This window comes from Eleutherodactylus coqui, chromosome 1, assembly GCF_035609145.1.
Source record: "Eleutherodactylus coqui strain aEleCoq1 chromosome 1, aEleCoq1.hap1, whole genome shotgun sequence".
NCBI lineage: Eukaryota > Metazoa > Chordata > Amphibia > Anura > Eleutherodactylidae > Eleutherodactylus > Eleutherodactylus coqui.
The window spans coordinates 158,234,029-158,246,512 of NC_089837.1; the positions used below are offsets into that span (position 1 = coordinate 158,234,029).

The 12,484-nt window shown below is 39.3% G+C and overlaps 1 protein-coding gene across 1 annotated transcript in view; it reads left to right on the plus strand.

Annotated features, from left to right (window-relative positions):
• Positions 1–673, plus strand: part of SST (somatostatin) — a 1,660-nt gene extending 987 nt beyond the window's left edge. Inside the window, exon 2 of the mRNA XM_066590156.1 lies at positions 221–673. Within this exon, the coding sequence (XP_066446253.1) occupies positions 221–433 (213 nt within the window). The 3' untranslated portion in view covers positions 434–673. The remainder of the gene's footprint in view (positions 1–220) is intronic.
• The last annotated feature ends 11,811 nt before the right edge of the window (positions 674–12,484 follow it).

The following is a 12,484-nucleotide window of genomic DNA, read 5'->3' on the forward strand; positions in this document are numbered from 1 at the left end:
CCTTGGAGAGCTGTTGGCGTTCAGGCTGCAGGTAGCGTATTATAACCCCTATTGTGCTACTATAGGACTTACTATTCATTTGTGAAAATATTCCTAAAAGATTTGAAGAAGGTGATTGAAAAAATAGTATCATTGAGACTTTATACCGATATTGCTCCTTGCAGTAATACAATTCATAAATTAAATATCTGCAACGTAATATGTCTTATTTTCCTTATAGGAGTTGGCCAAATACTTTTTGGCAGAGTTGCTATCAGAACCTTCACAGACAGAAAATGAAGCCTTGGAATCAGATGATCTGCCTAGAGGAGCTGAGCAAGATGAAGTAAGATTGGAACTTGAAAGGTCCGCAAACTCCAGTCCAGCTCTGGCACCCAGAGAACGCAAAGCTGGTTGCAAGAACTTCTTCTGGAAAACCTTCACATCTTGTTAGCCTCCACCATCTCTCCCTAGCATTTGGTCCTTTATTTTCCTACTCCTTAAATCCCAAAAACAAAGCCTTTACCACAGGAGCCGAAGACTGTAAATATCACACAGTTATGGTGAATACTAATGTTAATTTGGAGTTGTTTAATAAAACTTTTAGTTGAAATTGTAAATTATTTGCTTGGGTTGTGATTTCTCAATAGTTCTTATATGCACTTTTCAATTCTCACAGATGTACTATTTTTAATTATTTGTTGCAATAAAGCGTGTTTCAAAGTACTCAGTTTATCTTTTGTCAGCTTTTCCTTTATTCCAGTGTTATTACTGGGTACTAGAGGGTAGCACAGAAAAGCATAAAAGCCATGTTATCAGTTTGGTATAAGAGGTTAACTCCTTCATATCAGGAAAGTATGTAAGAATGTTGGACTAAACATCTTGCAGACTTGGATAATTCAGTAAGCCAAAAATAATCAATTTACATTGTTTAAGCCAGTAGATGCTTTAAGCCTTTCCTTTGTCACTAACATTAAAGCAACAATTCAGATAATACCCAGTTATCTTTTCCATGAAAATCCCTCAGGCAGAAAAAGACTATAATGACATAATTATTCCGCATAATATGTGATTTGAACCTCTCTTAATTTTACTTGTTCACTCATTGAATATAATGGTTGCTGTTTAAATTTAAATGACTTTGTCTAACCCTTTAGCATTCAGTTCCATTATGGCAATGTAGAGTTGTTTGTTGCAGCAAAGCAGCTGGATGCAACCGGACAACTTTGCAGTCTTCAGGTCCTCAAATCTTTATTTCTATACATTTATAAAGGTGAACATTTGAAGCTGTTATTACCTATTTTCACATCAAACAAGCCATAAAATAGAAAAATAAGTAACTTTGCATTATAAATCCTATTTTATTTTGAATTCTTTTTTTGTACTCAGAAGGCAGCTAGCAATGTAAATAGTGGAAATGTCTAGTCCCCTTGTCAAGGCTGCATCTGTATGCTTACTAAGCTTTACCTATGTGATATAGAAAACTTGTACATCAAGTGTAGAAAAGTTGTTCACGTTGTTTGACCTTTTTTAAAAGCTGCCATTGAGTATAAATGCTACGTTTATAGCCAAAAAAAAATCTTTCCTGGCGTTCCACTGCACCAGCTGTTAATGGAAGCCTTATAATAGGACACTGCTTTATTTTTTAGTGCTGATGTAAAATATTTTGCGTTAAAAGTGTTTTTCTCCAATCAAGACATCTCCACTCTTGTCTATATATCCTACTAGAAAATATTGACATCATAGATGGAGTCTGCACGTCAGGACCTCCCCCTATTAGCCAGAGAAGAGTAGGGATGCAAAGAGCCTCTCTTCATTAGGTAGGCTTAGTGCAGCCATGTATTACATGCAGCTTTCCCTGGTGATATCAGCTGTACAACCCCTTTCGTGGCCCAATACCACACTGTACAAATGAAGCTGAACTTAAGAATACTGATTGGAGGCAGTGCTCAGTGCTCCCAGTCCTGATGCACAATCAGAGAACCATACGTTACAGCTCGTTCCTAACAAACCCTTGCCAGAGCTGGTAATTATAGGCATGTGGTGACTTCATGACTTATTTCCTCCCTTTGCCTGTTTGCTTAAACCTAAGTACCCATCCAGTGAGGAGCAAGCTTATTTCTGCCTCTGGAATTAAATTCCAGCTACAGCGAAGAGCCACTACTAAACAAATGAGCGGCAGACAAATACTATATAATAAATGCAAAATGTTCAGTTGTCATCCTGATTCTTTATAGCGATGCTGTATTGCATGAAGCCACTGAATTCTGTTTGATGCTACAAGACTGTATATCTGAATCACTACCATAGCATACCCAGAGACAAAGCTGTCATTTCACAGTACAGGGTGATTCAAAAAGAATCAGAATAGTGCAACAGTAAAGCTGATTTATACATGTATGAATTGACATACAACAACCACAATGATATGAAAAGATAGAAGAACTCTTGAAGCTTTTAATGCCCCTTACAAATGTTTGATGGTGAATGGCCGATGTCAAGTCAATGGTGCAGTTCTTCCTACATGCATCTCAGCATATGCTCTACTATTAATTCTCCTACAATGGAGATGCATTGTTTTAGGTTGTCTAGTGTCAGCATCTCTGATAAAAGTTCTTCAATGGCTGTGGTAAAACACATACTGTCGGTTGTTCAGGGGTTAATCTTGCCAGATTGTCAGAGAATGCTCAGGTGCAGTGTAATGATGAACTACTCATCATGATGTTGCACAGATGGAATAAAAAAGGCTTTGGTGTACTCCAATAGCCTGCACTCTCAGTAGATCTCTAGTCAACACCGTGGAGCACCTTTGGGATGTGTTAAGACGGGAGATTCTCAGCATGAATATGCAACAGACTAATCTACACAAGCTGCATGATGCTCTCAACACAGAGCAGAATCTACTGGGAAAGTTTCCAGTGCGTTTGTTTAAATGCATGCCATAAAGAAATCACATTGTTTTGAAAACAAAGGGAGTTTCTACCTACTAATAGAACATTGTATCCATTGCTAGAAAAGTAGCAGCTTGTGTTATTAGATATTTAAAAAACAGACCTTCTGATTACACAGTTTTCCTTTTAACATTGGCAAACTGAATATCATAAAATATTCACTGGGTACGTCCTCTTTTTTTTATCTCTTTCATCATACACCTAAAATCACTGAAGAAGGGTGGGCAGAGCCATGGAAATAAGCATTATTCCATATTTACTGAACCTTGCCCTAATGTAGAGCCACTAACAAGTCAGAAACTGCTTATGTAAACTGGAGTACACATTAATCTCTATGGGAGAACACAGACATAGTGCCAGCTGAAAAGACATGCTGTGTGCGCAGCAGCGTCACAGGGACAAAGCACTGGACCACAGTGGGTATCAAACAGAGCTTCGCAAACCTTTGAGCTCGATATAGTTTAAAGCTGATGGCAAATCCCTTTAAGATTGGCATTTCTTTTGCCAATCTTAAACTGAAGTGTGCTAGAGTAAAATGCACTAAGTTTATTAGGTGTTACCCGTCTCTTAATGCATTTGGCACCTTTTGGGCTATTGTAAATACAGATATTGCAATCTACTCCTGGAATGAGCAGGCATAGATTTGTTCTATAATTTACACCAGTTTCTGTCTTAAAAGAGGGTGCCTTCACATAGGCTATAAATGCTGCAGAATTTTCCGCAACATATCCGCAGCGCATTTCTATTTATGCTGTGGAATTCAACCATTGAAATGCAACTAATTCACAATTTAAAACGCAGCCAAATAAACACTTTTTAGGTGTGAATTTGGCCACTGTGGATATACAGTGAAATTGCTGCAGGTATTTCATTGTGGAATGCCCACAGCGATTTTGCCCATATAAAGGTAGTTGTTGTTAGCTGTTTAGTCGTTCACAACTCTCAGCAACCCTAAAGGCTCCCATCCTCCATGTTTTTCGGTTCTGCACTGCTTCTTTCAGTTGTGTGATATCTATGCCAGTAGCAGCTTTGACAGTATCAAGGTACCTTAAAACTTTCATACTGATATAGACCACACCCACTCCCAGTTAACACTATTCATATTTCTTGGCACTTTTCAAAATTGCCATAGCCATATGAGGGCTTGTGTTTTGCGGGACAAACTATATTTTCATAGTACTATGTAATATAATGTATTGAAAAACTCTTTTCAATTTATAAGTGGAGTGAAATGGAAAAATAGCACAATTGTGCCATTGTTTATTGGGTTTAAGGCTTACATGGTGCAACAAAAGTTAACTTTATAATGTGGGTTAGTGCAAATGTGGCAATACCAAATTTAGGGTATGTTCACACAGAGTGGAAACGGTTTTGCAGTAGAAAATTCGAACCAATATCCTTAAAAAAAAATGGCAAAAACCACACCAAAATCTGCTAATTTGGTGCAGATCCGCACCAGACTTCATCCCTTGAATTGAAAAGGTGAAATCTGCTGTGGATCTTCACCAAAAAACCAATACAAAATCCGCACCAGTGATGCAGATTTTGATGTGGTTTTTGACAAGGTTTTTGGTGCAGATGGACAACCCGCATCATTTCCGCTGTGCATGAACATAGCCTTATATACTTTTTAATATATTACAAAAAATAAAAAAAATGTAAATGTTTTTAGTCTCTATATTCTGAGACCCATATTTTTTTGTTTTTACATTAATTAGAGGGCGAATTTTTATTGGTATCATTTTGGGATACATACGACTTTGATCACTTTATATTCAATGGGGTGCTTTAAAAAAAGCAAAACACAATTTGGGCTTTTTTTTTTACAATGTTCACTATGTGAGATGCCATATAAAATGTCATATTTTTTAATATTTCTGACTTTTTTTACATACGCAACAGTACTAACTTTTTTTTTTATAGATAAAAAAATGGGAAAAAGCATTTAAAAAAAAATACTTTGTTAAACTTGCTTTTTGACTTAAACTTGTGATTATTTGATCCCTTTTACAACATACTGCATTACTTCTATATAGCAGTATATTCTGTATTTCAGTGTTAGTTTATTGGAGAACATAAGAGGCCAATAAAAGCAAGAAGTGTGCTACAAATTGTGCTTATCCATAAGGGCAATGATCTAAATATGTTTAAGGATGCCTGCACACTGCACACAGGCAGATTTGCATTGCGGAATCTGGAGTGGCTGTCTGCCTCCTGGTGCCGCTGCAAATATCGTCCGTAGCATGCTATGGAAAAGTGATCCTTCTAGCACACGAGCGGAAACCAATTGTGGTTTTTCTGCTTGCGTAGGAAAAATCGCAGCATGCTCCATTTTTGCGTGGATTCCTCACGAGCGGCTTTTTTTGAAGTCAATGGAAGCCGTCTGATCTGCAGCCCATGCAAAGACAATACAGCTGAGTGCAAAGTCCAGACCACATGTTGGAATTTGCAAACAGCTGCTGTAGGATCATTTACATGCAAATGAAGCTGATAAAGTGCTAATGAGCATTAGTGCCCATTAGTATTTTATGCAAAATGTTCGCTAGAACTGTCAATCTTTCAGTCGCTTGAAAGATTGTCTTTGCGTGTAAATGAAGCTTAACATACAGGACATGTAACTCTGCAATTAAAGTCTGTGGGAAAAAAAACACAATAAATTCAGCAAGACGTTCTTCAGAACATATTCTGCAGTTAAAAATGAAGGAAAATCTGCACTAACTGACAAAGTCCACATTTGCGTTGCATTCCGCAGACAATGTCATCCCATGTGAAAGATACCTAAAAGGGTTGCATAAGATTAAAAAGCATGGAGTCTTTAATCAAAAAACATGGCCATTCTTGCCCATGGACTGTGTCTGGTAAAACAGCTAAGCCATAATCAATTGAATGGAATTAGGCTGCAATGGAACAACCAGCCAATAGGAAACACTGGCGCTGTTTTTAGAAAAATAAAAACTTTATGTTTTACTAACCACGTACAGCGCCTTTAAAATATGTAACATTTCTAAAGAGCACTTGGACCAACTTGGCAATACCTCTTTTGTAAATATGCAACTTTCAACTGTAGTATTAAAATAAGGATGCACAAACTCTTCTGGTTTGAGGGCTGCATTCTCATATTGAACCACTCCCAATGGCTTCAATAAAACTTAAAAAGGTATTACCATCTGAGATTGTTATACCATATCAAAAGTACATGTCATAGATCTCAGAAAAGTGGAGGTTCCACTTTCAAAACTCCCACTTGTTGGAAGAATGAGGTGGTCCCTCTTACCCCCATTAACTGTTGTGGTAACAGCTCCTATAAACTATAATACAGATACCTACATACATAGATGGGTGCCTGTCTGACGATGGGTTTGCAAAGCTTTTATTTGTGCACCCAGCCTTTCCATCCTGGGCTTCCATCTGAATCACCAAAAATGGTATTCAGATGGAACTACAGCCTTTCATTAGTCAAGCGGAGACTAAGGGTGAAACACTATTTTGTCCAGAAAAAAATGCTGGAGAGGAATGAAAACCTAGTCGAATTGAGAGCAAAGTAGAGCCAGACTGAGGGCTGGAGGCCTTGAGGGGTGGTGAGTATAACAGGGTGGTTTTATAAAAGGCCTGGCCATTAGGGGAGAGTCAACTATTTTGATTAACACTAGAGGGAAAGTTTCCCACCCACTCTCCTTATTACATTGTTGTCTAGCTGGAAGGATTATGGGTCACAGAGTGTTTATTGTTTTTGTGGGTTGGGGCAGTGATGTGGTCTGTATTTCTCACTGCAGCTTGGGAGTTAGATGGTGGTTGGGTCCTCAAAGTTGGTGCTTGGGGACTTTTGCTGGAGTTGGGGGAGAGGGAGTCAACATGGTTCTGGTGGCTTTAAAGTTATTATCTGGCTATGTGTGAATCCAAAGATGATGATCTATTTTGGGAAAGGGCACTAAGTCGAGTAATTGGTACTGCTTAGTCAGTGATGATTGGCTGGTGGTAAGACAACTGAAGCAGAAGAAGGAGAATAGCAGTAGCACCAGCAGCACCTTGAGGGCACAGTGTGATCTTTGATATAAACATTTTTTCAGTTATATGTCAATAAAAATTGCCAGAGTGTCAACTAATCAGTCGAATTATGTCATGGGGTGCAGAAGTCAGGTGAAATCCATGTGTAGTTCATTTTTATAAACATCAGGCAATTCACATTGTCTGTGGACGGGTGGATCCGCCTGTCAGTTATCATATCCCCAACTGTGCTGAACACCATTTCTAATAGCACACTGGCAGTAAGGCAGGTAAACATCTCTAAAGCATGTTGTGCAAGCTCTGACCACTAATCCAGCTTAGACACCCAAAAGTCAAAGACGGCAATGCCATAACTGTGTACATCCATGTGGGAGCTGACATACTCTTGGACCATCATGGATCAGTGTTGCCTGTGACTGTAAGTACTCCCCTGAACTTTTGCTACAGGCTGTGACAGGCTATCAAAACTATGCCACACCACTGTTAGACTTTCTCTTCGACAGGTGGTGGTGGTTCTGCTGCTGCTGTGCGTTCCTACTTGTTCGCCATGAGCCACAGACCTGCAATCCATCGCGGATGCATTCCCACAGCCATGGGTGAAATGCTCTGCTCAAGCTGCTTAAAAGTATGTCCTGATACTAATGCATTTTAAGGTGCCTATTCACTGCTGGAATAAGATTAGTAATTATCTGATATTCTGATGTGGGCTATGCGACAATCCTTCTGCAAGCAGTGCCTCAAAGTGCCTAAACTTGATGGCCCACATTCCTCAGGGTCAGTCATATGCGTGTCCCCAGCTTGTCCCGCCACCCATGTAGAATAGCTGTGGTTGGTAATGGCTGGAAACAATGTTGTGCAGCACCCTTCCCTGCCTCTGGATTTATATTATCCCCCTCCTCTTTCTCCTTTTCTTCCTCCTTTTTACTTTTACCATGGGTGGAGAAACATGTTGGAGAAGACGCCTTCCTTTCTCTCTCACAGCCATCCTTCCTGTGGTGTTGAGAAATGGCAGACTTGCCAGACAGTTGAGAGATTGGTATCCCTTCCACATCCTCTTTCACCTGTGACAGCAACACATCATTGTCCCTGAGGCCCTGTAGTTTCTGTTCCAGCATGCAGCCAATAGGGTGGGTCATACTGATCAGTGCATCATCACAACTGACCATTTTCGTATCTTCCTCAAAGCAGGCTAAAACAGCACACATGTCTTTCATTTGCAGCCACTCCACAAGCGTCAAGTTACCGACCTCCATACAGCATCTGCTAATGACATACATCATCTGGTACTCCGTGATCGCTCCCTGCTGCTGACTTAGCCTGTGCAACATATGCAATGTGGAATTTCACTGCATAGGCTTGTCACAAATGAGAAGGTTGGAAGTGGCCCGAACTGTCACTGCACTTTTGCCAGATGAGAGGCAGCTGATTGTGAACATGAAAGTGCGAGTGCAGTTTCCTGGCCTTTTCCAGCACTGGATGTAAATTTTGGTAATTGCTTGAGAAACGCTGCACTACCAGGTTCATCATATGGACAAGGTAAGATACATATGTGAGATTGGCAAGGCGAAGGGTTGCCAACAGGTTGGCTCCTTTGTCACACACGACCTTTCCTAGTTTCAGATTGTGCGTGATCAGCCAAGTGTCCACCTGAGCCTGAAGAACCATCAACAGCTCTTTGGCCATGTGGTTGGGCTCCCCTAGACATATGAGTTTTAGGACAGCATTTTGGCATTTATCATGTGCACTGCTGTATGGTGACCGTATTTTGTCACGTACCGAACCGTGTCGATGTGGAGGGTATTGAAAGATGTTATGAAGAGGTGGATGAATAGAAGGAGGAGCAGAATGAGGATGAGATAGACAAGTACGACGAGACCCCCACCAATCAGAATTTTATCACCTATGTTATATATAGGTGATAAAAGTTTATTCTAGTACAACCCTTTTAATGGGGATTTCATGGACAGCACATGGACATATTATAGTCAATTAGGCTTATTAGACAGGCATTTTTTCACATGGACTGATGGTCTTTACAGAGAAATTGTAAAATATCTATATCACAGTCCAGAATTGGACATGCAATGTCCTTTGCCCACAACAATCGAACAGCACACGGATGTCTGTCTGTGTGCTGCCAATGTAAGTTGCGCTCAAGAATCTTTGGAGCAATTTACATATGTCTGTGTGAATGGGCTCTTAGGGAAGCTTCACACACAGCATAAATGCTGTGGAATTTCTGCAGAGGATTTTGCTTCAGAAATTCACAGCATTTATATTACAAGCCATGTGGAGCAGATTTTGTAAATCTTCTGCACATACAGTGAAAGATTTTCCCAACAAATCCAATAAGCAAGATGCCTACTTGTGCTGAGGATTTCAACCCTCGAAAAACAAAAGTAAAAGCCCGCAGTGGATCTGCAACAAAAAACATGGTCAAATCTGCATCATTTAGGTACTGGCCAAATGAACAGCCAACCATATAATGTGTGGTTGAACGGGGCAGACATAGCGGGATCTTCTCTTACAGAGGAGCGCTCTGTTTTAGCTTATGTAGACCTAGATTTTTGTTGCAATTTAATGTTGCAGAGAAAAGTCAAAAATAATTTGAAGGCAGTCTATTCTGTAAGGGCTTCTACCCACTAGCGATTTTTTTAACGCTGCGATATCGCTGCATTTTTTTAAATTATTGCTTGCAAATGGCTTGTGTGAAAGAAGGCTTGTGTGATGGTTCACCATCAGAGCCACAGGCCCTATCTGTCTCTCTGTATCACTGCATCTTCTGTGCTCTGGCTAGAATTTAACTAGGATCTTTAGCTTTAGGGTAATCTGTCTGGCATACCTGAGACTTGGTTCTAGCCTCTACATTAGGGACAATTTAGAATATTGCTATTTGGTGTCTCTTAGGGGAATTGATTCTTTTCTGGTAGACCTCTCCTCTTAGAACCCTCTTGGTCTCATCTATAGACATCAAGGGGTAGTGTAGAAGTGTCAGTATCAGCAAACTAATTGACACTCCTCCATTCACTATGCCTTTTGCACACTAGAAATTGCCGGTGTGCTTCACCCTAGCCTTAATTTTGTATTTCCTAGTTAGGACTTTAAGTCAAGATGTTAGCTATTAGGCTACTAGGATCCTTCTACTGAAATTCCTGCTTATATGGGTTTCCCAATTTCTTATCCAGGATCAGTCTCTGTCTTTACATCTATACTCAAGAACTAGCCATCACCTGTTTTATATCTGGTTGTAACAAGATATAGGGGTAGTTGTTTTCTCAAATTTTATAAAAACAACATAATACATCTGAGTTTATCTAATTGAGTCAGCTCCTTCTAGCTCCTGATGAACCGCTCTTCATCGAGGGGGAAACGCGTTGAGCTATACCTTTGCTGATCTTTTTCTGAGCTTATGATTCTTTCTAAGTTTTCATCTATATACACTGTCAACCGCATGGTTAGACAATCAGAGCTGTATATCTATATAAACTTAAAGACTTATCACACCTATTTGGACAATATATGTGATCCCGTAATCTTTCCGGATTTTCCATTAGGTGTTTTTGTACCCCAAGTTTTATGTTGAGTCTGTCTGTCAGCCCGAATACATTATTTTAAAGCATACCAAATAAAGATTACATTTTTTAAAGTCTATATCTGTGAAGGGCTTCCGCTACGAGTACTTACAGTATATAAATGCCCACTAGATGGAGCCCTAACAGAAAGTCCAACTAGTAATGCCAGAAATAAACCAATACCATAATACATTATACAGTACAGACAATCTTACTGAACAAAGACTGCCGAAGGCATGACAATCATACTGAGGGGCAGCTTCAAGTCACAGTGTCACAGAAGAATTTGGTAGTATAAAATTATGGCCATTTTTGATACCCTCAAGAATGGAATGAACCTCGGAAGAGCGTTCTTGCATCAGCAGAGAATATGAAAGGTCTGAAGAAGATCAAGAGGGGTGTCCTTAAGGAGAGCACCCATGGTGTGTGTGGAAACACCTGGAGGGTGAGTGGTTTGGAGGATGGCATTGTCTCTCCCCAATGAGAACATCCAGAAGGGGTGCTATTCCCAATCATTGTTTTACAGACTTAGTAAAAAGTCATAGATTGATTTAAAGAAATGCTGTCATCCAATAGGTGGCACTGCACAAGTATTGTTTCATGTTCATTATTTGGAGGTCTGAAGGAGAGAAAACTCACAGGCCTGTGACCCCTTAACACCAATTTAGAAGATCATAAAACTCTCACATTCCTTTCCAGTGGACTAATTAAGTATTTACTTCTCTGCTTATCTTGTCTGGTATTGTTTTAAGTGCAAATTAGTCTTTCTATGTCTGTGCCTTTTCAGATGTGTTTATTGGTACAGATCTGTTTCATTATGCCCAAGGGAGGATCCTGAGAGGTCGAAAAGCTCGCTATAACATCATGTATTTGTGTTAGCCATTAAAAGGTATCATATCTACAAGATTACTTGGTTTCTCTTACTGAGAACAATCACATTTTGCTCTACTGGCTAACATGGTACTCAACTTTTTCACTTTTTACATAATCCTACAAGACACATCTGAGGGAATGATGTAGCTATATGAAAATTTGTCTTAAACATTAAAAAACAGTAAGAAAAATCAGCACATTGTTATTTTATGCATAACAAAAAGTGTCTGTAAATTTCCATTTTACTTAGTAATGGAAGTCTCCTACTGCATAATTCCTATTTAATATGTTCCATTTTCTGCCTGTATCAGTGTATATACAATACTAGAAATGAATGCCTAAAAAACAATGACCCATATGTTATATCCCTACTACTCACATTCTTGTCTGCGATTATTCAGCTGCAACAAAATTTTAAGTACCACCGTAATTATACTTATGTTTCCAGCTTGGCAGATATACAAAATCCCATTATCCGAATTTATTCTTTTGTTGCAGCACATAAACCACTAAAAGAGCAACATTCTGTAATATTTACAATGATTTACTGTCTATTATACTTGTATTACGTTTGGCGTAAGATTAAACCATTATTAAGTGCCACTTGACTAACGCAGGAACACATTTCATCTTCTGACTTCCTTGTGACCCTAGTGTTTCTAGTGAGGAAATAGCCATAAAATCTATTTAGTTAAAATGCTAGGAGTACTATACCTGTAATGTACATTTCCTCTGTGATGCCATTGCATATCGTTATTTTTCTTGTTTACGGGGTTATTATTCACAATAGTTATTTTACTTCTCCATATCTCTGTGGGTTAAAGGTTTTGTCTCATAAGAGCATCACGTGAATGTCATAGAGAGGAATCCCCTGCTCGGGACCACTGTTTCAAGAAAGATGCTTTTGTTCTTAAGTCATCCTTATAATAGATGGACAGTCAGTCATCACAATGGCTGCTATGTTATACTACAGGGGAAATTAATATCTGGCCGTGACTTTCCCTAGCAAAATCAAAATTTGCAGGCAATGCTGGAAGTAGAACTCATAGTAATCAGCTGATCGCCCAGGCAATCAAATTCTATAGGAATTGTCTGATGAGACAA